General features: G+C 38.5%; 2 protein-coding genes across 3 annotated transcripts; one reads left to right on the forward strand and one right to left on the reverse strand.

The window, feature by feature from the left end:
* Nucleotides 1–327: 327 nt before the first annotated feature.
* ergic1 (endoplasmic reticulum-golgi intermediate compartment 1) lies at nucleotides 328–16,619 on the reverse strand. Of its 2 annotated transcripts, none has more exons than XM_067517539.1 (10): nucleotides 16,465–16,619; nucleotides 9,893–9,954; nucleotides 6,869–6,941; nucleotides 6,328–6,422; nucleotides 4,299–4,423; nucleotides 4,037–4,141; nucleotides 3,886–3,946; nucleotides 3,523–3,623; nucleotides 2,514–2,636; nucleotides 328–1,390 (listed from the first exon to the last, which is right to left on the reverse strand). In XM_067517539.1, exons 1-10 carry the CDS (start codon nucleotides 16,482–16,484, stop codon nucleotides 1,283–1,285), a joined length of 873 nt encoding a protein of 290 aa, XP_067373640.1. In that variant the 5' UTR covers nucleotides 16,485–16,619; the 3' UTR covers nucleotides 328–1,282. The 2 variants fall into 2 exon arrangements, with proteins under 2 accessions (XP_067373640.1, XP_067373639.1); XM_067517538.1 differs by lacking the exon at nucleotides 16,465–16,619 and adding an exon at nucleotides 16,281–16,333.
* Nucleotides 16,620–20,464: 3,845 nt separating this feature from the next.
* On the forward strand, nucleotides 20,465–23,686 carry dusp1 (dual specificity phosphatase 1). The gene is made up of 4 exons (XM_067517537.1): nucleotides 20,465–21,126; nucleotides 21,364–21,509; nucleotides 21,637–21,856; nucleotides 22,523–23,686. The coding sequence occupies exons 1-4, from the start codon at nucleotides 20,718–20,720 to the stop codon at nucleotides 22,876–22,878; spliced, it is 1,131 nt and encodes a 376-aa protein (XP_067373638.1). The 5' UTR covers nucleotides 20,465–20,717; the 3' UTR covers nucleotides 22,879–23,686.
* The last annotated feature ends 1,198 nt before the right edge of the window (nucleotides 23,687–24,884 follow it).

Raw genomic sequence — 24,884 nt, forward strand, 5'->3', positions numbered from 1 at the left:
CATATTTTTATAGAATACACTTATAGATAGGAACTCACTTTCAAATCTAAACCAGATCAGTCTTTACATTAACTTGTCAGAACAGAGGGAATGAATTACAGCCAGCTAAGAGAAGGCTGAGACATGAGACAAACAACAGCGATTTCTATGGTACCTTTACTTGAGCACAGGGGGAGGGAAAAAAAGAAGAAGAGGAATCTCAGATGGAATTGGAAACGGGTGATCTTTAGAGTACAAAGACCAGTTCTGAGAGCTTATCCCTGTCCTCACAGAGAAGCTCTGCTAAGAAACTGTATAAAGAAAAAAATAATGACCAGAGAGAAGATCTTTCCTTACAAGACAAAAGTATCTTTACAATTTACAACTTAAGGTTAACAATCAGTAAAGAAATTCATGTCCCATGTTAAAACACACAAAACAAAAATCTTTACCTCTCAAAAACCAGACATTCAAACTATTTATTAAAATTATTAAAACTGAATGGGAAAAGTCAAAACTGTGACTTTTGATAGTAGATGAAATTTTTCATATACATCAAATGACAGAGGTAAATGATGGTGATAATGTACGACACAGACTGTAGTTGTAACATGCTAAAACAAACTGGTGAAAATACTGGTTTCAGTACAAAATGTTTGTTTATGGACAGTGTGAAGAAACACTGACAAAGTACAGGTTTGTGAAACAAAACAAAACAAAATCCTTCAAATAATAAGTAATCTTTGCAGTACTGGGGAAAGAAAAACATGGTTAAAGTAATATTCTTTTACATAAATGAAGTGGGTTGAAATAAAAAAAAATAGTAAACATATTTCTATTTTACCCCTGCTTCTAAATCATTCAGCCATAGATTAAATTATTCTTATGATTAACATGTGATCTGTGTCCTGTGATGTTCCAATTTAAAATACTGAGTATCAGCCCAAATCTCAGCTACTCTTCACTGTTAAAATCTCAGGTGCAGCCTTCAATTATCTATACTGACTGGATCCTGACACACAGTACCTTAGAGTTCCTCTCCACTGTAACAAAAGAGCTTCCCTCTGCTCTCCTTCCACTGAAGAGACAAGAAGTGGACATGTCCACGCATTAGCAGAGCAGAGGAGCTTCAGTAACTGAGAAGCGGCCGTGTAGCCTGCTAGCTAGATCAGGTGCCAGAGCCACTTCATGGGACAAGGTAAAACAATCTTCACCAGGAACTTGGCTGGAGCAGGACTGGATTTAGCTAACAGGCTAGCAACTTTGCATTTATAAATAAAAAGTGTGGAGGGGCATGGAACAATCATGACATTTTCCCTATCTGGATCTTCTTCCAGGCCTCTGAAGCGGTGAATATACAGGAGTCAATGATTCCTGCAACTGTGAATGTTCCTCCAACGATGGCACATATCTAAAGAAAACACATCACAGGTCACCACATGCTGTTGATGTTTTCTTCTCTGGTTATAAATGGGTCACTATCAGCTGGATATAATTACAATCAATCGTGACCAAATTATCATGTGTGTGCACTGGAGTCCAGAAAGAGCCCTGCTGCAGCTTGACTAACAATCCTAAGCCATGAGTCACAGTTACATTATGAGAACAGTCATCTCCTACCCATGAGCTAAGTCATAATAAAGCTAAACAACACAAAAGACAAATAACAGTGTAGCTCATCATTGAAGCAGCCAATTTGATCCTGACTGCATTATCAGTCAGCAGGAAACTTTCCTGATTAGGAGGCAGGGGCTCAGCCAAAATTCCTCAGCACTGACAGGGTCAGGTGGGGAGTTGTGGCAGGAAAAGACTAAAGGAATTCACAAAGTTAAAGAATTTGTCTCAAATGTTGGGATTCTTGCCGACGGTTCCTTGACAATATTAAGACAACTTTCATGACTGTATGTTACATATAAAGCTAAAGCAAGCAGCTAACTAGCTTAGCTTAACACAAAAACTTGAAACTGAGCGAAACGTACCTGACTTTTAAATATTATAACCACCAAAGTATTTGGTGAAAAGTATTTTTTTAACAGCTAAACGCTCCATTGTAAGCACAGTTCTGTTTAGGAGCATCACTATGAAAAAGGTCTGGTCTCATAATGGTCATTTTATATTATATAAATTCATTATACTCAACTTATATTCTTTCCTGTTTTTAAAGCATAAACCTGTGTGTCAGCATCCCTGCTAATGGTTGTTACAGACTGTACCCATGGCACAGTGATGCGAGTATATTGACATTCAGCCTGGCACTCGAAGGAAAAACTGTATTCATCCGCATACATCAAATTTCCTGGCAACATATAACATGTCTTTGTGAAATTATTCAGTCCGGATGCTGGATCCACCAAATGACTTACACTGCCATCTCCAGCCCAAAACCACAGTGTTGACTAATGCAGCATTACATCAGTATATAAAATGATGTTCAGCGCTTGTAAGACCTCATGGCCTTGACATTAATATGATCAACATTACTATACAACTTCTGACAACAGGTTTTCACGTATCCCAGGGGAGAATTCACTCACTGTTGTGATGAAGCGGTAGAAGGGCTGTCTTCTCTCAGTGTACTTGACTGTGATTGGACTGAGGTCGTATCTGAACCAAATGGCTGGGATGATCCTGCCAGTGTGGCTGTAAGCGACATATTCCTAGGTGGGATGAACAAAAATCAGTGTTTTGTGTTTTAGAGCTGCAAACAAACACAGAGTTAATCCTATTCTGATTCCTATTCTATTCCTAAATCTGTTGAGAATCTGTGAATTTCATTCTTCTCTCTAGAGGTTGAACTGGCGTTAATGAATCATTACAGATCTGTATTTAGTCAGTGAAAAAAAAAATCATGAATGATTCACTAAATATGAATGACAAATTGTTGGCCTAAAAAGACAGATGACATAAGCAAGAGGAGGCTACAATGGGTTGTGAGTACTTGTGATGGGATGACATCTGACAAGCGTCCGTCAGGGAGTTTTTTTATATATATATGTGTGTGTGTGTGTGTGTGTGTGTGTGTGTGTGTGTGTGTGTGTGTGTGTGTGTATATATATATATATATATGTATATCTCTCTCTATATATATATATATATATATATATATCTATCTACACACAGTTCTGCAAAATCTATCTAAATGCTCCTGGACTGTAAATTTGATAACAATAATACATTTAGCATAGAAAAAAACTGAGCACTAATTTGAGCCTCCATTGGAATGCATTAATCCTCTGGCAAGGAGATTCCAGAATATTTTGCTCTGGGCCTCATCCTCCCCTCTTCACATCTGACCTGCAAACTCTCAACCCAGCTGTCACTCAGTGCAGTTCTACGAAGTGTGTTTTATGGTTTGTTGACATCCAGGGAGTGTTTCTAGTCACTAAAGATGAGCTTTTACGTCCGGATGAGTGCACAAATTAACATGGCAATACACAGTTTGGCCATATGTTGGGATGGTCACACTGCTTCCACATGACTTGGTGTTGTAGTCTAACGGGAAAGTAACAACAGAAAAGAGGGACAATAGCAAGGACACAATACCTTGTTTGCTACTGTGTACTGGTAGGAAAACCTCTGTCTGCCTGATAGGTCCTCATACACTGTTGGAACAATCTTTAGTATGTAGTCATGGGAGGCCAGAGCTGCAAAGAAACAAAGTTATTTTAATTCCAAAATGTATTTTTGGTGCCCAAAAATGGATGAAGTTGGGTGGATGATGCAATTGGCTGGAGCCTTTCCATCTGACTGCGGTGTCAGCTATGTGAACCGAGTTTCCACTCAGTTTGGGTTCAAAAGCTGTCCACTGGGTGTCTCATTTCACTGCATCATCCTATGTCAGCAAGCAGCTTTACATAAAAGTCAAATAGTGTTTGTCATGCCTGCATGTGGACTGTGGATACATACGATTAGACGAAAGCCTGTCAGCACCTCCTAATGCATTGAATGCTCCTTGTACTTTATGTACCTATGTGAAAAAAGAGAAAAACAAGATCTGAGTTTAGTTTTGAAAATTCTTTGTTCTTCCTCAGATTTTTTGAGTGTGGTCTGTCCTGACCTGCAGCTTTTCCCCAAAGGCCAGCTTGTGGATGATGTGGGTCATGTCAGGACTTTGCGGCTGTGCTGTAGCACTGTGTGTCGAGACATGAAAATTACCTGGTACCTGAAGACACACAAACAAACACACAGAGAGAGAGAGCTTGGTAAGTCTGTGACTGTAACACCACAAGTCCCATGTGAAGCAAATCCAGCACATACTGCAACTAATTCAGTGTGTGTGGGTTATTTCTTTTTTCCACTTCACTACGCGAGGACCTTACTTTATTAATGGTGAACTCTCCCTCGAATCGACAACCATCACCTTGGTTCAGAGGAATTTTCATTGAGTTGTCTATGTGACCAACCTCATGGCGGCCCATCTCATCTTGAATGTCCAAACCCACCACTGGGGAAAAAGCAAACAAAAAAAAAAAAAGATGACACAGAATTAAAATACATACTGAATAATATACAATAATATAAAGCAAAATATAATATATCTCAGTTTCCTCTTCTGGTTCCAAAATGTACAGAAACAACAATTATAATTGTTCTTATTCATTAATATAATTGCTATTATTAAAATTTGTTTTGATAAACAAGTAATGTTGAGAAATTATTTATTACAAAAACATACTGTAGCTATGAATCTATTTATCTATTAATTGTTTTTCTTTTCTTTCTTTTTTCCATTTGTTATTTGAGTGGTAATCTTCTCAATTTATGCGTTCAATATAAAAAAGTGCTCACAGCCACAAAATGATACAGACTTTCAGTCGGGCAAAACAATTATTTGAAGTGGTAATTCTTTTGCGATGGGCTCTTTAAATGATTACTTGTTATTTGACATTTATTAGCAGGCATTTTGTAATATAGAAAGAGAGGAATAAAAAATAAATAAGGGAAACTCTGAAATTTACTGTAGTTTGTTCCACTAAGTAAACACACAAAGTCCAAACAGAGAACTTCTCCTGCCTGTTGCCCTCTTTCCGTCTGTGTTTTTCCATCTAGGTTTCACTGAACCCCCCTCCTGTAGGCACGTGTCCAAAGGCCGAAGCCTATTTTGAGAGTCTGCCTGTGCTATGTGTTGGCCAGCAGTGTGGAGAGACGTCTGCTGCATCTGCCCTACAACTTCCACATGCTGTCAGTCTGACCTTTGACGTTTAAGACAAATGTGACCCCACGACTGTCTATCCAGATCTCAAAATACAGTGCACAAATATAAATCTGCAAGTGTGGGTGTGGGGTTGTTTCTCCTTTTTAAGACCTTTAGAACTATTAGTGTGTTAATTTAAAGTTGGCGGAGGGGAAATTATTTTAAGACTATTGCACACTGTTCTACTTTTCCATTAAGTCACAAATCGAGCCCTGGAAAAGGGCAGTGGAGGGAGGTGATGTTTAACAGCACAACGCAGCAGATAAATAGTAAAAAGATGGAAATGAAAGCTTTTCCATGATGAAAATTATATCTCACTCCAAGTAAATTTGTCATGGATGACAACCTATTCAGAGGCCTGGAAAATGAACCGATGTGCAAAATTAACTTGCAGGGAGAAGGGCTGAGGAACATTTCTGCTTATTACGTGCAGCTGTACTGTGGTTAGACCAATGTGTTTGAGCTCGCAAAAAGGTTAAAGCTCTGTATATATGTACTTCTGTTTATTTGCAATCATCAAGAGCTTTAATCAGAAATGGCCAGGAATGGCCTTTGTTTATGTATGCCATGAGCAAGCTTGTCTAAACATATGGCCAACAGCTGTGCGTCTGCATGCCAAAGCCTCTCAGAAAAAAAATTGATTTAGTTTTTCACACAAGCATTTTTTCACTTTGCCATTTTTGGCTATAACTTGGACTGAACGAATGTTTGCGTCTTCTGTGCTGCACAAGCTTCGGCACTATGTGTGCATGGATATTGTGGGTGTGTTTGATTTATCATTGGGCATAGTTCTGAGCGGAGTCATGGGAATCAAATAACCAGTGACTGCTCTGCATCCTGCCCATCTATTTACCACTGAAGTACAGTAGATGAGCCAACCAAGAGAACTTAATATCCGTCTCAGATAGTGGCTGTATGGCAGCAAGAAGATCAGACACTTGGCTAAAGTTTAGTGTTATCTAGAGCATGTCACAACACAGGTGGATATTGAAGCTATTATATCTCTGGCAAGTTGCCATAGTAGATAACAAGACATGTTTAGTATGACACTGTCTGATAAGGCCAAAAACAAAGTTATAAATATGTGAAAAAGTAAACATACAAACAGAAAGTGTAATTTTGAGAAATTGAGTTGTATATATGTATATACTCACAATCACAGTGTAAGTTTGGCAAACTGATGTTTAAACTCACATCTATCTTCCCACCACTGTCTTTATCGGGATCATCCACATACAGTTCATTTACACTGTAATGAACGAAAAGAAAAACAAAAGGTTAATTAAGCTGAAACCAAAAATTTTATGAGACAATGAGAAAGAAAAAGACAATTTTGCCATTTGAGAATATATTCTTTGCCCACTGCTTTAACAGTTGAGGATTCATCTTTTTCCAGATTGCGAACAGTTGTATATCTTAGACAGTGTAATTTCCTCTCTGTCACACTCCTCCCCAAGTCACCCCTTATTACACATCACCAGGAGGCTGACGCATCCACAAAGTCAATTTCCGGTGAGAAACTGGCTTCATTCATTGGTAACTACACGGGCTAAGCCAAATACATCATAATGAGGGTATTGACATTCATCTTTAAGTTCCCGTCTTGTATATTTCAGCAGCAGACAGTACCTGTGTCGCAACAAAGGAGATTACAAGATACATGGTTCTCAGGAGATCTGAAGATAGGATACATACATTTCAGTGGCTATGAATCCCGTCAGCTCAGACAGGAACAGGAAGAGTATGAAGACACAGCAGAGAACGGAAACTGTGGGCAAAGAGGAAAAAAGCTGGAATGAAAACCTTGTTTCAACTTAAGCTCTGGTCCATCTTAAGCATGGAACTTTAACAATAATCTCAAATTACACCAGCTTTTCAAGAATTGATGACAACCAAATGAACCAAAATCTTCCAGCCTTAGCCATAGACATTAATGATTTCATAGCAGCCATAAATAAATTTCCCTAAATAGCTGTTTTACTGGCAGTGTTAAGTCACCTATTACGTAGGTTTTTAAAGTCCCTTCTTCACTAATTGCACATTAAATACCAGCACAACAGGCAGCCATTACAGAATATCTGCTTTAAGAGAAGTGATCTCATGCTACAAAGGCCTCTGAAACAAGTCATTTTTGGTTTCCTTTGACCAACTAACACAGACTATCTGACAGTCACCTAGACAAAAACTGGATCCAACAGAGAAGCTTCAATTTACTGACAAGCTAGACAGGAAATAAATTAGAGATATTAATCTTAAATAATAAGTATTTTTTTTGTTCAGTGTGAGCCAAAATAAAGTCTGAGCTTAAATGGTGAAGCAGCCAGCCTGTCTGTTTAATTTCATGTGTCAAAGTATTCAGGGTCATATATAACACTGTCATGTGTTTGCAAAGATAAATATGGAAGGAAATGATCTGTGTCTGCGCAACTGCGGTCTGTCCGGTATGGCAAGAGCCTCAGTCAGAAAGCTCTCACTCAGCAGGTGAGGCATGTTTACATGGCAACTGTCTCCTGGCAACACAGCGTCACATGACTGTGTGGCTAGCAGGGTGACACAACCAGACCTGTGGTTTGTAAAGCCTCTACAAAAGGTAATATTTAACCAACAAACAATAGGGAGTGTCACTATGACGCATAGGTCACCGATTCACGTTCATTGAAAGACTGGCACAGTAGTTTTTCAGTACAATGTTGGAAGAGCATTACAAGATCAGATTAATCGGCTGATTTAAACAGCACCACAGTGACAAGCTGATTAATCTTCCTGAGGGGTGTTTAGTTCATCATTTCCGAGCTGACATGTGTGATGAAACACAGTCTTAAGAGTTGCTTAATTCAAACAGAGAGAAAGAGGTTTTTTTTCCCCCCCTCAGAGGTGTGACACAATGAATTGATACAATAAAACAATGAATTAGTCAGTGACATGTAATACTAGCACTGCATTTTTGTAATCAGTGCCATTTGTTTTTGTACTGCCAAGGCTGATTTTTTTCCCCCCACACTGTACACAATAAGGATTTTCTATCAGCAGGAAAAAGAGAAAGTATAAGTAAAGTAAAATAAGTCAAACAAAAACATGAAACAACCATTATACACGAGGTCTAAAGCAAAAGGGGCTCTGGTACCAACTGTGGTAAAAACAGTTCAAAGTAAATACCATAAAAAGTTACCCCGCAGGCATGTGGCCACAGAATAACAAAGCAGACCAGGTGAAATATTTAGCTTTTTGTAAAAAGGGGGAGTCGGGTTCTGGTTGCCTCTGACATACACACTTCAAAATGTGAGGTGACTTGCGGTGGGTGAAACAATAACAGACGCCTAATATCCACATAAACCCAGTGGCCTTAAACCTAGACAGAGGATGGAGACAGGAAGGGAGTCCACTCTGTACAGGAAGAACCTCCATCCATTTCCTCATGGGTGGAAACTGTGCGTATATGTTTAGAAAAAGCCATTCTCTTCACTGTCATCCAGGAAGGCGTTTTAAATCTATTTAAATTGTCCACAATTCAGTGTTGCATAGTCATTTTGTCATTAGTTTCAGGTTGCCATTTTTTCTCTACCCAGTGCTGCCACCAGATGACAAATGTCCCACATTAAGAAAATAATCGAGGAGGCATAAATATGTCCCCAGGTCTTTTGTATGTTCATTGTACAGTGAATAATCGATACAGTCACTCATTACACAATGACTTTTGATGACAAACACAAAAACACATGACCTAACAGGTGATGAATTCCACTGATGACTTCTCAGATGATTTGCCAAAGAAAGAACATGATCATTAACATTCTTATCAAAGTAGTTGGGCCGCATGCTGACTGACTCTGTCAGGATGTATCTGTGCTGACACAGGCAGGTAAAGCTGTTGACTCCTCCATTTGTGAAACTGTTTCCTGACGCACACACCTCCCCAAACAGCGACTGCTTAGTCACTTTGTATTTTCCTCGTAACGAAAGACATGCATGTAATATCTGTCATTTGTTGCAAAATAGAAATATGAAAATGTGCAACAAAAACATGCCTGATCTGAACAAAGTTTTCACAATGAAAAAAATTATAAATTCACATATGGAAACAAAAACGTTTATAGTAGGCTACTTGTCATTATTCACTTCAAAGTTAATTTCAATGTAACAAGTGGTAACACAAACATTTAATTCTTACATGTCTGTACAAAGCCAGTTAGATCACCTTAAGCTAAGAAGAAAACAAGTACTCTGGCTCAGTCCAAAGGTAACACGATCAACTTACCAAAAACTCTAAAGCTCTAAAGTGTAGTGAGTTAGCTAAGCTGAGCACAAAGATTACGAACAGCTAGCTTCTCTCTTCCAAACTGTATCTAACCACCATCATTCCCACTGCTCTCAACAATCTACATCTATTTGTTTAATCTGTACAATAGCGCAAATGCAGACATTAAATGTTGTAGTCAATTTTTGTTTTGATTACGCAGGTGCTTTGTTACCTTTGGAAAACCCCTTACATAACTAGCCATCTACTGAGAGTAGCCTCATATTTTATGTAAACATAATATTTCTAGCATTGTCTACAGAACAGCCTATACATGTTGAAACAGAAAAGTTTTCTTTACGAGTTTCAGTAAGAAATTAAATATCTTTTTTACATTTGTGATGGAAGTTGAAATACAAATGAAACTTTACAAATGAAAACAATTTAAAAAGGTGATTTTTTTGTGTGTGTTAAGCACTACTCACTGAAAGCTCCTGTGTATGTTGGCTGGGTGAGATCTTTTGGGACTTTCCTGTAGATATCGAATCTGAAGAGATGAAGGGGGAAACAAGGAAAAGGGAGTGAGAAACAAAATAGTAAATGTAAGCACTGTGCTAAGAAAGACAGTACATTCTGTACCCATCAAGCTGTGCGATATTACAGAAGAGTGGTGGAATGTTAGCTCTGGCCCACCGCCATTACACATAAGAGATCCAGACGGGCCACCACAACACACCAATACACCTCTTCCTCTGAATGTGTTCCCTGTAATTCTGAACCGACCCCAACAAAAGGTCTAACGATCTGCATACACACACACACACACACACACGCGCGCGCGCGCACACACACACACAGAAGAGCACTATAAACACTGTAGTCAGAACTTCAAATTATATGGTTTCGGAAGAACATACAATTATGTATAGTAACAGCAACATTGAAGGATTTAGTTTTTGATAGACTGTAGGTTTGTTCTCCACTAAATCTTTAAACTTCACATTCTGTATGAATCCTCAGGTTTTCAAAATAACAGACTGTGTAAACTGTGTTTCGCTACCACTTTACACAATCAACTCTCCTCTTGTGAAATACTGTTGTTGCCTATTTGGGTAGCTGAGAAAGGGAAAAAAATTTGCTACTCAACACAAAAACTATTTAGGTTCATGAGTTCTTGCGCATGTCCTTTTTGGGCAGCGGAACACATTCAACCCTAAACTCTACTGCTGACTGTAAAACCCCACCCACTCTCTCTTCCCTTCTCCCTTCTCGCACGTTCTCTCCTTCCAAAACACTCACATCTGTCCACATTTCTTCAGAGAGCGGCCAGAGATATAATCACAATTGATGCAAAGCAAGCAGGAAGCAGGAGTGCAGGCTTCTTGTCCAGCCTTGACATTGCTGCTTCTTTTTTGCCTCAGCTTCCTTTGTTTTTACCTGCTGCACACGTACCCTTGGACCCTAAATATGTCAGCTAAAATCCCTCTGTCTCTTTGTCTCTCTCTGACCACATCCACCTACAACTTCCTGCATCCAAGTCCCATTGGTATGAGATCACTGGCCTTACAGGATGTATACGAAGACAGCATAACAAGGGGTAGGGTGGAGAGCTTAGGAAGGGGGGGGGGTCATACTGTATCAGGATCAGAATAACTTCACACAATTCCTGATTGTTAAGCTTTTAATGTGCAATGGCATTCTCCTTCCATACATCCTCTTCAACCAACCGCAGAACATATCTCCAGAGACAACCAGACAGGTGGAGCATTCCCACCATTATAATGAGGAAATCAAAATTCTGCTGATTTTAATTTTTCTGACACTTGATATATTGCATGCTCCGCTATGAGCTCCACTGTAAAGTGCCTACATGACCCTTTTTGCTAAGGAAACTTTATTGGCTCTCTTTTTTTAAACTCTAAACCACATTTTTTGTCTTGCTGGCTGCTAGTTGACAAGTTTGAGAGACATTGGTAATTTACTTAGTGGTAACTTAAATGCTATTACAAGTATTTTATACAGTAAAAATCTCATCAACCCTAGATTTATAGAAGAAACTTAACATATTTTATGTGCACATTATGTATCTAGTTAAATCAAGTTACTAAATAAATTACAATTAGACTGTTATAAAATTTATTTTTATATAAAATAAGAATTGCATTTAAACATGCTTTATTTTATAAAGTAATTATTGTTGTATAATCATATTAAACAACTTCTAATACACAATGTACTATAAATAGTCATTTGTTTTTATTTGGTGTAAGAGTAAAATAAGCTCTATGTTTATAGATTAGAGTATACAGACATATACTGAGCTAAAATTATATTAGTATACATTTTTATTAATACTACAGGTTAATTTAAAAGACACTTTTGAGGTCTAAATCTAAGACCAGGGTACAAATAGTTAGAAATCATCTAGCAGTCTAATCACAAATACTTATTTATAGCAGGCACAATTTCCTATTACTAAAATCGATTGTGAGCAAGGAACCTATATATCATCCAAGTCATCACTCGAGATGTGATATTGGATCTGATCCTACACTTGAAGTGTACATTGTCTCATATGGATGTGTAGTAGCCATTTGGATATTTCCAGAAGGACTGGAGATATGGACAAAATGTATATGATGGCATCACAGCACTGCCTTGATACTGATATAATAAAATAGCTAAAGGAGCCTCTGTCTATATAACAGAAATCATTCACTGGCTGGAGTGAGGCTGGGGCTCACTTGCAAAAGGCCCGCTCCTGCCTCCACCACACAGACTGATAGTAGTTTTAATCTGGTAGAGACTGACTGAGCGGACCATATTTAAATTGAAGGACAGTTGATATTTTCTCCCTAATGCCTGCATCAGATAACTACATTTCAAGAGAAGAGCAGCCTGGTGGCAGGCACAGAGCATTACCAGGTCAACACGGAGATTATGTGACGATTATGTGTTTTCATTGGCAGGCAATTAGAGAGATGGGCATGGCACTTTATTTTTATAACAATGAACATCAAAATATAACATCTATTTTCAGCATTTTCCTTAATCTATTCTCTAATTTACCACAGCTCCCCTGATGCCCCCTGGAGCCCCTGGTTTGTACACCATAGTACTAGAACACACGCAACTGACACTGACAGTTATACTACACAATTGTCATGATATCAGGTTGACCTCATATAGTGTGTTTGATTAAATGTGCACAAAGGTGTCAGCAAAATGCAGTAATCAAATCATATCAAATAGCATAATTCATTGAAAGGTCAATAAAGACTACCAGTTTCAAAACGAAATGTATAGTAGTAGTGTATTTGACAGCAATGCTGTCAAAAAATACAAAGTGAAGTTGATTTCTTAAGTTTTGTTAAAATAAATACAATTCAATTCAATAAAACATGCAGTATTTTTTTTACAATGTATATCATTTCTTAAATACACTTCAGTAAGCTTATTTTTAGGTTAGATGACAACAGAGTTTCGCTGAATTTCCTCTGCTCAGAACAGAACACTTTATATTCATGAATATTAATGTTTACACGAGGGTCCACCTCTTACTGTACCGCCCGTTGTAATTTCCTGAATTACAGTCAACACAGCCCCTTCTGTCTCTTTCCACTGTTAGTCTTCTGTGAAAGTGCTCAGATTGACAACATGAAGTAAAACCACTTTTCAAGGAAGAAGCCTCGTTAAATAAACCATATCTTGCAAATGAGTCACTGTTTTACCGTTCCATGTATTGCTGAGTAAGTCAACATGAACAGACCGTTATGGTTCTTTTTCTCAAATACCGTATAATCATGTCAAATCAAATCAAAGATACATGCAACACACGTCTCTTTAGGTTTCTACTATGTTGTTTATGTCAAGTATCAAAAATCATTCATCTGACATACTCACAGCAGTCACTGTGTTCTAATCATCAAGGAGCAATAACATGACCGTGGAGTGTAAAAAAAGAAAGTTATAGTAAAATAATGTATATTTGCTGTTCAAACATTTGCAAATTTGCCATATTGAACCGACTACGCATGTGAATTATTTGATCATTATTCACACGTTTTGTATGTGGGGTTAGACATTTTGGAGGCTCGCTGATGTTTTGGGGGTGTATGTCTGCATCAGATGCTGGAGCTCTACACAAAATGGAAAGAATGAATGAATGCAATCCAAAAATCAGAAGGTTTTAGAGCAAAGCCTCCTACACTCTAATGGAAAAGCTGAAAATTGAGAGGCAATGGATCCTTCAACAAGAGAACAGATCCAAAGCATGAAAATAAAGTCAACCAGGAATAACTTAAAAAGAATAGTTCATTTTAATCCAGTCTTCCCAGTCTCTAGACTAAATTAAATATCAACATACTTTTGGCAATTTTATGTGAAGCTCAGAATGTAACAGCAGCTGTTATGTGTTGAATATTAGTCGATCTCCTGCTTGTATTTGCACCAAGTCACTAAAATATGTACACTGAAAACTGTAAGTTCATATTACAGTTAAGATTATTAATGATATTCAGATCTGTTTTTTATTTTTGGAATATAACAGAAGATTTTTAAACAGGGAGCTGCTAACACTGCAGACCTGCTCGTCAAACAGCAGTTCTTTAGGCCGCAATTTGGCCCCTTTCTAAATTATTTGTGCACGACCATACTGAGACTGAAATCGGGCCGAGTTCATTAAGTGTCAGCCGGGCTTTACATAATGGTGAGCTGTTTTTTTCCGTTGCTTACAATATGGTTTAACAATGGCCCAACGTGCTACATCCCACAACAATCTAAACAACATAAAATTGCAGAAATTTGTTTAGAGTCCATTCAGAAATGTCCTCTTGTTTCAACTGATTGTGTCATGTTCTGCATGTGTCTCAGTTGTCTTTAGATGAAAGGTGTGAGTTTAAGAATTAGAGCCAGAAATTGAATGAACATGCTTATTCCTGCTATACTGCTGCTACTCAACCCATGTTCTCACAAGCATTTTTGGAAACCATAGAAAATAACACATACAGTGTTGTAGGTCATAGAATAGGTAATTCAAACGTTTATCTTCCTTTCTTCCATGGTTCAGAATTAACAGAAGTGGCAAAAAGGGTGTGTGGAAGCTGTGGCTCATTTGCATATAACGCTACAGGCCCAAAAGAAACCAAGGGCCTTCGAGCTTCCTGCTAAAGAGATTTTCAGATCATGATCTGACAGTTCAGCTGGGAAATTATCACACATATCTAGGAAACCTACAAGATACAGGAAAACATGTATAATATGTGAGCTTTAAGGGACCGGATATGGTTTTAGCCATTTCATAGAATTTTGTGCTGTAAGGAAAATACAAAACACCAATATTTCCTAACATCCAGTAATCAAATACAACTGAACATTCTGGGAATAGATACTATACACTTGGTTAATCAACACAAATTTTGTGTATGATCAGGGATTTCAGTGAAACATGACATGACCACTTGATGTATTTGCTGTGACACACCCACTCGCCCAAAACTCTGAAGCACAGTTTATACAACAGAGAGTTACACCAGAGGAAAGAAATTGTGAAACCGTAATGAGAGAGATGAGAGTCATTTGGTGTAATCACAATGACATAAAAAAGAAAAGGTGAAAATCTACAGAATAAAATGCTGATAAGACAAAGATGAAAATAAAAACAGAAAATGTAAAAAATAAATATACCTATAACATATTCATACCTAACATATTACTTTTGGTCAAACAGAACATGACATCTGAAAATGAATGATGTGGGCAAAACATTCGTACCACATCTTCTCATAATGCACTCCAGTACATCTCCACTACCCACTTTGACCTCAATAAGAAACAGAGTAGAATCTTCACCTTTCTGACAATTTCAACTTAAAAACTGAGAAATTATAAGATTGTAATTTTGCATGTGTTCCAAATAAAGTGGCCAGTGAGTGTATATAGGTGTACAAGATACAATGTAGGGATGGACAATTGAGCATGAAATGATGTAGATAATATGCTGAATACAGCCAATTAAAACAGCCAATTTACCAATGAATCTGCCCAACCAGCAAAACTAAATATAAGACTATACCACTCTATTGATTTGTTGATGTGGCATGGATCCACATTGTCAATGCTCCTTCACATCATATGAAGCGTTGGAGTAAGACAACATAAAACGACACATTATCATTTACCAGAAATTATGGAGCTTAATGGTGAGATCAACATCATGATCTCGCAATTTAGTCAGATTGTAAAAATTGTTGATTCCCATTAGGCTAGACTAAATAATTAACTGGGGGAAAAAGTTTAAAATTAACTGCTAATATCAATAATCATTAGTAGCAGTCTTACTACATCTACTATTACAACTTATTTTTAATATTTTTGACTGAAGTAATAAAACTCAAATTTGAGGACAGAACAATTTATAAAATACTAGTCAATAAGTGACTACTATACAAACATCCTGTCCTTTATTTTTATTAAGGTGTGCTCTATTGACAGTTTCAGTCGTCCTACAGGTGTGACTATTAGCTCTGTATCAACAGATTAGCTGAATGGATCTGCAACACCTGTGGGCAGGTGTTTTTCTGCCTTACGATATATTTGTGGCTTAGGGGCGAAGTTTCTGATAACTTGTGGCTAATGACTCTGAATGTGTTGACTCATTTTTGACAAAAATATCTTAGAAATAAGACTAAATCAGGGCATCACGTGTTTACATAACCTGCAGCTATGACACCGCTTTGTGAAAAAAATGGTTTTGTATGTCCTGCGGCTGCTCTCATCAGTATTGCATCTTCCAATTTTAGGACAGATGAGGAAATGTACACATGCGCAGGCATGAACCCGGACAAAAAAAAAAAAAAAAAACTAAGAGCATACCTGAGAATCACTCTTGCCCCTGCCACAATGTAGCCCATTCATACCCACTGTGAAACACCCGTTACAACTTTGACTCGCTCATTAGTAGGCGTTGCTTTGCTACCCGTTAATTCATCCAGGACTCCACAGTACCAACAGCAATCCTTCATATCCGAACTCAAATGAACGGAAAGCCCGTACTCACCTCCTTACATCGAAAGGCATGATGCTAACACGTTTAACAGTTGGATTAAAGGACAAAGCTACAAACAACAGGCAACCACAAAACTCCCCACGTAACGCTACCGGTTGTTCATCGGTACCGGGCTGACGTCAGCTTAGGACGCTTTGCAAAAGCCCATTGGCTGAGAGCTACTTCCGGTTCCCTCTAATTCTTCTTCCTGTGTGAGCCGCGCATCCTTTTTTTTATGGATTTTGGTAATTTATGACAACAAATTATTATTTTTCTCTTTTAGTACAGAAACATCAGTAGTTTTGAAGAAAATTGTCCAATAATAAAACGAAACAAACGAATTTTATGTTCCAATAATTTGTATCTCTTTATTTACTACAAATTAAGTTTAATTTTGCTGAGAATTATAAAATACTACTCAGACACATAATTGTTTCATACAACTAAAGAATGTTAGTGACAATAGGTAACACTGCTGCACTAAAGATATACTGTAAGTACTTATTAATTCAGTATAGATTTTGATGTGAATATCCTGTTAAGACTTTTTTAGGTTAGGACAATTGTAGACTACTACAAAGTATACTGTTACTATATTATCATCTGACTTTTATATATAGACCATTCAGGCACCACCTCTGCAATTTAATGCAATCCAATACTGTGGCTCTGCCATGAATTCTGCTTTTACAAGGTAATAATGTCTCGGTTTTTAGGTTGAAACTGTCAGAAAGATGATGATTCTACTATTGATTCTACAAGTGCATTAAAAGAAAAGGTGTTTCTAATGTTTTTGTCAGCTCATTCATTTTAAATAGGGTGGGCAAAACATTAGAACCACCCCTTCATCACCTTTCTGACAGTTTCAACCTAAAAACTGAGAAAACTTTGTAAAACTAGAATTCTTGGCTGAGCCACTGTACTGCATTGCATTAAATTGCACAGGTGCTCATAATCTTATGCCTGATTGGTGTATATACTAAACTTGCATGCATTCATTTTATTGACCTGTGTCTCAGCTTATACACGACGGCCCAGAGTTGTTGACAAAGGGTGCAGATAGTATTTTTTTAAAGTTATGGCTTCTGGTTTCACCCAACATTGAATGTGAGAAAGGAAACTCAATGTATTTTTTCACCTGTGCAAAATTTGTACACATATTGTCATCACCTACCACAGACATTGTTGTTTAGTAATCTTGGGCTACTTTTGATTATATGACTGTATTACTGGCAAAACCTGAAACAGAGAGCTACATATCACATATCTGAGAGGCAAAAAAATATGTGAAAATCCACAGACTCCAATCAGTGTATTTCCCATGGCAACATAGTTTCAATTCCCCCCCCCCCCCCTCCCCAAACACACACAAACACATATATACATATACATGTATATACATATATATACATATATATATATATATATGTGTGTGTGTGTATATACACACACACACACACACACACACATTTATATATATATATATATATATAAGTATATGTATATACATGTCTGTGTGTGCGTGAAATGAAACATTTTTGGCTAAAGATGTTGAGACACTACAAGACTGGGTAGACCCTGTATTTTCCCATTGATGGTTTAGCTGTTGCCTGTAGTTACGATGACAGTAAACAGGCAGGGATGACAGCAACTGACAGCAAAGCTGGACCGCAGGAAATGCCTCTTTGTCATCTAATGTTTCACTTCCCTTTCTGGATGAGAGCTAAGGTTGGTTGTAGGCCATAATTATGGGAATAAAAAACAGAGCAACAGCTCAGCCTCTATTTTCAGACCTCAATATCAATATTTTGTCACTCAAAGTCCACCAAATCTACATATTCACATCTCAAAGCACATCTGCAGTGTTAGATGTGGTCACATGGAGGAAATAGGCTTTTTTTTGGGCTATTAAAATCTATGTTTTTGTTTAATACTGTTTTTTTCTGCTGGTTATCATGGCCACAGAAATAATATGATACATGTGTCTTTTGTAATATGTTTCAAAAGAGTTTTGAAACCCATATGACAGATACCAAAGCCAGATGCTGTAAATAAATGAAAAAGGGTGAAAATTTAGTGAAAAGTGAACATCTTCTACTTCATAGAAATACAGAGTAACAGCATGTGATCATTATAGCACTAACAGTTTATGTTAATTCCATCTTTAGTTTACTACTTTTTCCCTATCCTCCAGCACATAAGCTCCTTACTTTATGACTTGGAGTAAGATGCATTTACATTGAGGACAAAATGTTTTAGTACAGTCTGTTTTCAAAGCCTGATGACCCCACTCCACTTTGAAGTATGTAACTTTTTTTCTTTGTGGCATGTGCTTCACAGTTGACTCATCTCACAGGAGTGTGAGTTTAAACCGGCTGAAGCGTTTCTACACTCCGTTATGATTGGTTAAATGTTTTCCATTCCCCCCCCCCCCCCCCCCTTCCTTTCTCACACAACACATCAGATGTTCTCGTTGCTTTAAGTACAACAGAGACAGCATGGCTTAAGGATCTCACCTTTTCAGGTTACAGTGAAGTGAGAATGACATCATCATCATTGTTTGCATTTCACCTTGAAGTCCATGCATAAAGCATTGCATGTGGGTGGTAAAGATTTATACATCAATTTTATGTTTATGGATACTGTAATAACACAGTGTGTTTGTAATGTGAGTAATGAGGCACTTTTGAGCTGAAATTTGGATTAATAAGTGAAGGGGAAAGTTACAACACTACCTGTTTTTAAGTCTAATTGGTAAACATTTGTTTCACAACAAAACAACTGGGTCTCTGTTGTGCAGTTTCTAGACACAGTTAACACACTCTTCTGTTAGCAGAGACCTGTTGTCTGTCAATAATGATCCTCCCAGTTCCTTATTAAGACACAATAGTGTTGACCACTCTGAGTCAGCAAACCACACCAACAAATGAAAGGGTTTCCCAGGGTGATCGCAATCATATTTGCTTTCTGAAATATATTTTCATTTTGCGAAATAAATCTCATCTATATGTTTCAGTAAAGTCACAAATGAAACTAAACTAGTCAGGAGAACTCCATCTGCTGTTGTCTTCCTGGTAGAGTGATGTTTTGTTTCTCAGCATGTGGAAATTTACTGGACTTCAGATTTCTATACAGTGATTAACTTTTATGGTTGGCCTTTGCTTTCGGGGGATTAAACAGTATTTACCTCTGACTAATAAAAACAAAGAATAAACTTTTATGGCACCCAGGGCAGAAATTTACTAATTATCTTGTTATTTTGTCAACTCTCAGTTGAAGAGGCAAAATTAAAATATAATTAAGCTCTACATCATGGAAAATTTGGCACATACCTTATTTGCTGACATGCTTTAGAAAAAGTTAGGAAAGAGTTATTATATGTTAGTAGGATAAAAGTACAGTAGGCTATAAACCTTTATTGGACCATGGTATGCATTAAAGAAGCCTATTTTCTTTAAATAAGCCAATTAATACCAATTAATAGCGGAGTCAATATAATAACGTTTTAAATTGAATTACCCTAGATTTTAAATTAGAGTGTTGTCTCAAAATCTGATTTATTATCATTTTGTTGATTTTGTCGGAATCAAGCTCTGAGGCATCTTATTCCTGCAACCTATGATGCAACTTATTCTAATAATCATAGAAGTATAGGTTCCATCTAGAACTAAGTAAACTTTTATTGTTATAAGCTCATAACCAGAAAACTCCAGAAAATGTCGGTGTGGGTGTTAATGCGGTACTTTTGATGTTTACGTTGTAAAGAATTAATATAGAAAAAACTAAGAAAGAAAAACAACAACAAACCGCACTCAGTGAAAATTGACACCGCGTGCCCACTTACGTGTGCTACGTCCCTAGAGAAATGTGCTCAAGACTCAGTTGTATCCCGTTGCACACAGGCCAAACGTCATGAAGGCCTGGCAGGAGGCCACGAGGGGCGGTGAGCTGACGTCAGTGACTTGTCATCCGCAAGGCATCGTGGTATAAAAAAGCGATTCCTGCCGCTCTTAGGCAGAAGTTACTCACTGTAAAGTGAAAATACTAAACTTTTAAAGAAGAGCCACAACGAGCGGATAAACTCAAGAACAGAAAAGGACCAGCATCGATAGTTTTAAAAACTTTGTTTTCTTATTTGTCTACGTGTTTTTTTTTTATTTGAAGAAACCAAACCGGAACAAAGGGCTCGCTGCTTTAAAGATTACATTGTAATTTTGAGAGAAAGTCTTCTTCAGATCTACTCGAACTATTACCGCACAAGCTTTATGTATCTGGATTTTAAATTTCTATCCTGCCGTTCTACTATGGTCATAATGGAGGTCCCCGCAATCGACTGTGCGTCTCTCCGCGGTATGTTGGAGGGCGACGTCCCGGCCTGCCTGCTCCTGGACTGCCGCTCATTCCTGTCCTTTAACTCGTCCCACATATCGGGCTCCACCAATGTGCGCTTCAGCACCATAGTACGCAGGAGAGCAAGGGGGGGTCTTGGAGTTGAGCACATCGTACCCAACGAGGACACTAGGAACCGGCTCCTATCCGGGGAGTATCAGTCTGTGGTGCTGCTTGACGAACGCAGTGCGGACTTAAGCCACGCTAAAAAAGACGGGACATTGATGCTTGCTGTTACTGCCCTGTGTCGAAATTCCTGTGGAGCTAGTATTTTTATTCTTAAAGGTAAGAAAGAAGTGGGTTTTAAGGTCTATCAGAGCTATATACAATTGTCTCCTAACAACGGGGAAACAAGTGCTGATAGCAGCTGTCACCATACCAGTTGGTGCTGGGGTAAACAAAGTTTCAAAATAGCTCTACCAGCAGTTGTCACCTTTTTGGATGAGGTCCATATTGAAATGTAGATGTGTCTGAGTCCTGCCCTGTGTCCTGAGCTTGCATCTGTGTTTCTCACTTTTCCAGGTGGGTTTGACACATTTTCAACAGAGTATCCTGAGATGTGTACGAAATCCTCCCCACCTCAGGGGCTCAGTTTGCCTCTGAGCTCCAGCCACCCTGAGAGTGCAGACCCAAGCTGTAGTCCATGCAATACTCCGTTATATGACCAGGTTTGTATCCTTGTGTTTTTTTTTTTTTTAATGATTAAGTCAGTGTGCAATGCTTTTTGTGCCTTAAAGTTGTACTATTTTGAAGCTGACTGAGTGGGGTTGTCTTGTTTTTGTTTTCTCTGTCTAGGGGGGTCCTGTGGAAATCTTGCCCTTTCTGTACCTTGGCAGTGCTTACCACGCTTCAAGAAAGGACATGCTGGACATGCTGGGGATCACTGCTCTAATCAATGTTTCTGCTAACTGCCCCAACCACTTTGAAGGCTCCTTTCTCTACAAGAGCATCCCAGTTGAGGACAACCACAAAGCTGATATTAGCTCCTGGTTCAACGAGGCGATTGAGTTTATCGGTGAGTACCATTTTTATTCCCTTCAAACTTGCTCAACCGGAAATGTGAGCTCCTATCACATCTGTTGATGGCAAGAAACTCAACCCGCCACCCCACCCCAGCGCTTCTCGTCACTCTTTGACTCCCGGATTTAAATTTCAATAAATTCCCTCCAAAACTGACCAGCTGGCTCAGCACAGACTCCCCACTCCACCACAATAACAGTTACATCATTGCCATCTTTTAGGCTTAGAAAAAAAGACTGCCCCTTCTAATGAATTGCAAGGCAGCAGCCCTAAACTAGTTTTGTAGTGGATAGGCTGTCTGGTTTTGAATAGTTCTCTCCAAGCTGCTCTTTGTTCTGGTAGAACAAAAGGCAATTTCTCCTCACTTATTGTTGGCCTTGCTCCCAGATCAATACCCCCAGCAGGGGTCTGTTCCCCTCTTTTGTCCACTCAGACTGCCTCCCTTGGGAATAACCCACACAAGCTCACACCGTGCACCTCTATTAACAGTGTTCCTGTGTCCTAATGAGCACTATTCAATTTAAATAGCAACTGAAAGTGTTGCAGAGAGCTTTGTGGTGGTGCTTTCCTGTGTCACACAACATTTTCACCCCTATTCCTAAATTTTTCATGTTAAAGATTTTTACAGAGGACTAATAATTTTTTCTCTTTTTTTCCTCAGACTCCGTGAGAAATAAAGGAGGCCGTGTTTTTGTACACTGTCAAGCAGGCATTTCCCGCTCTGCCACTATTTGCCTTGCCTATCTCATGCGGACCAACCGTGTGAAGCTGGATGAAGCCTTTGAGTTTGTGAAGCAACGTCGTAGCATCATCTCCCCCAACTTCAGCTTCATGGGTCAGCTGCTTCAGTTTGAGTCCCAGGTCCTGGCCTCAACGACATGCTCTTCAGAAGCAGGGAGCCCAGCCATCGGCAACAGCAGCACAGTCTTCAATTTTCCCGTCTCCATTCCTGTGCACACCCCAGCTGGTCAGCTTTCATTCCTCCACAGCCCCATCACTACCTCTCCCAGCTGCTGAGGAAGGCGTTGTTTGGATTGAACGATATACAGAGGAACTGAAAATAAATCTGCACAAAGTGCAATCATGATTAATTTCATGGTGATACAGGTATCACTTGATGAAAAGAACTAATGATTTGGGGCAGTTCATTCATCACTCTGTGGTCTGCTGGGTTGGAATCTCTTTACGTGGCCTCATCATTTCAGGGGGAGATTTGATATCTACCAACAGGCAGTGTTGATATATAAGCTGTTTAATGTGAAATTCGTGCACAATGCTGATCTTTGTTGACTTGGTAAAGGACTGAAAGATGGCTGAAGTTATTCCTGTTGAGGAAGTTAGAAGTATAGGGATATATATATATTTTTTTTCACCACGAAGACAACCGCTTTTGATAATCACAATCATTTTTAAACTTCACAAAATGGGGAGAGTGAATAATTGTCTCAACCATTGTTTAAAGAGAGCAATGCAAACCAATTGCCCAGAATAACATTTGAGATGCTAAGAATGTATCCCCCTCTTTTCAGTGCACGTGTGACAGAAAGCTTCGTGTTCAGATTTAGCGTCGACTGGGGTTGTGCATTCAAATGCCCCTAAACTGCCTTTTTGTTGACGATGCACTGGGGAAACCAACCATTAAATACCTCATGTTTTTGTACTGTGCTGAGACTGACGGAGCCCCAGAAACCACTAAGACAGGGCTTCCAAGTCTTTGCAGTCTGACATATTTATTTAACTAAAGTAATATATTTCTTTATATATATTTTTTCATGTGTTTGTTTGTTTTTTTTATACCATTGAATAAAAGTTTTTGACTTTTTTACTCTGTGGCAGATTTAGTCATTTTGTTCATTCAGAAGTCCAGTGACTTCTATAAACCCAATAATATCCCCAATACGATAATAATTACCAAACATCATCTTACCAAAAACGGGTTATAAACATGATTATTTAAACATTCACAGTAATTACAAAGCAAAGCTATATAATTGTCACAGTTTCCCAAAACAAAATCTAACAGTCTGGGAAAACACAAATTTTATTCAAAATGACATAAAGGAAACAAATATGCCCAATTTAGGCATAAACAATGAAGACTTTAGTGTTTATGCTTCATTCTGCACTAATATCAGAATTATTGCTAATTATGACAGTTGATATGCCCATCTCAATAAAATGCTTTAAAATGATAACTGAAAGACCTAAAAGGAGCACAGGAACACCACTGAAAGACCTACTTGCATTTAAAGAAATATCTTTGTGCACGTCCCTCCCTGACTTTTTTTCAATGCAATGGAATCCCAGCATGTATCTGCACAATGATTTTACCAACAACAAGCATGGTATCATGGAGTTGGCCATTGTTTTGGCCACACTCCCACTCTGTGAACCCATCTGAGGCCAGGACAACAGCAGGGGGCCTGCAGAATGAGCTATGTAACCCCCCCTCTCTCCATGGTCACAATAGCAGCAGCTGCAAAGCGTTTGGGAAAAGTGTGACAACTAAAGAGCTTTCAGGGCTCAGTCAAGCACCCACCTTGTGTCCACCGCCTCACACACTAATGGGGAGGTGGGGACAGAGACGGCCATGAAAGGGAAAGGAATATGTTAAGGTTGCAAGTTAGCCAAAACATTGGCTTTGACCCATGGGAGGGTGTGAGAAAAAACATCCTCTGGAGCCAATACTGATGATGATGACTACAAAAAAACTGTCAACAAGCTAAAGTGAAGAAAATTAAACATTTCGGAAAACATTCAGTATAAATATGTGGGTTCTGACAAATGAGAAACTTTTTTAATGAACGGTCGTCCAATTTTGACAGCAAAACAAATGTCTCTGAGAGAAAAACACATGTGACGATGTCTCTGTTATTAAAAGGCTCATTCATTACCTCACCAGCTACTGCAGACAAGCTGTAGTTTTGGTGACATATGTGTGGACCCCACCCCAACCCCCCAAACAGACTACTTGCCTTTGTATCTTCAGATTCCCTGTTGTCAGAAGGGATGTGTAGAGCTTA

Source organism: Channa argus, chromosome 10 (assembly GCF_033026475.1).
Source record: "Channa argus isolate prfri chromosome 10, Channa argus male v1.0, whole genome shotgun sequence".
Lineage (NCBI taxonomy): Eukaryota > Metazoa > Chordata > Actinopteri > Anabantiformes > Channidae > Channa > Channa argus.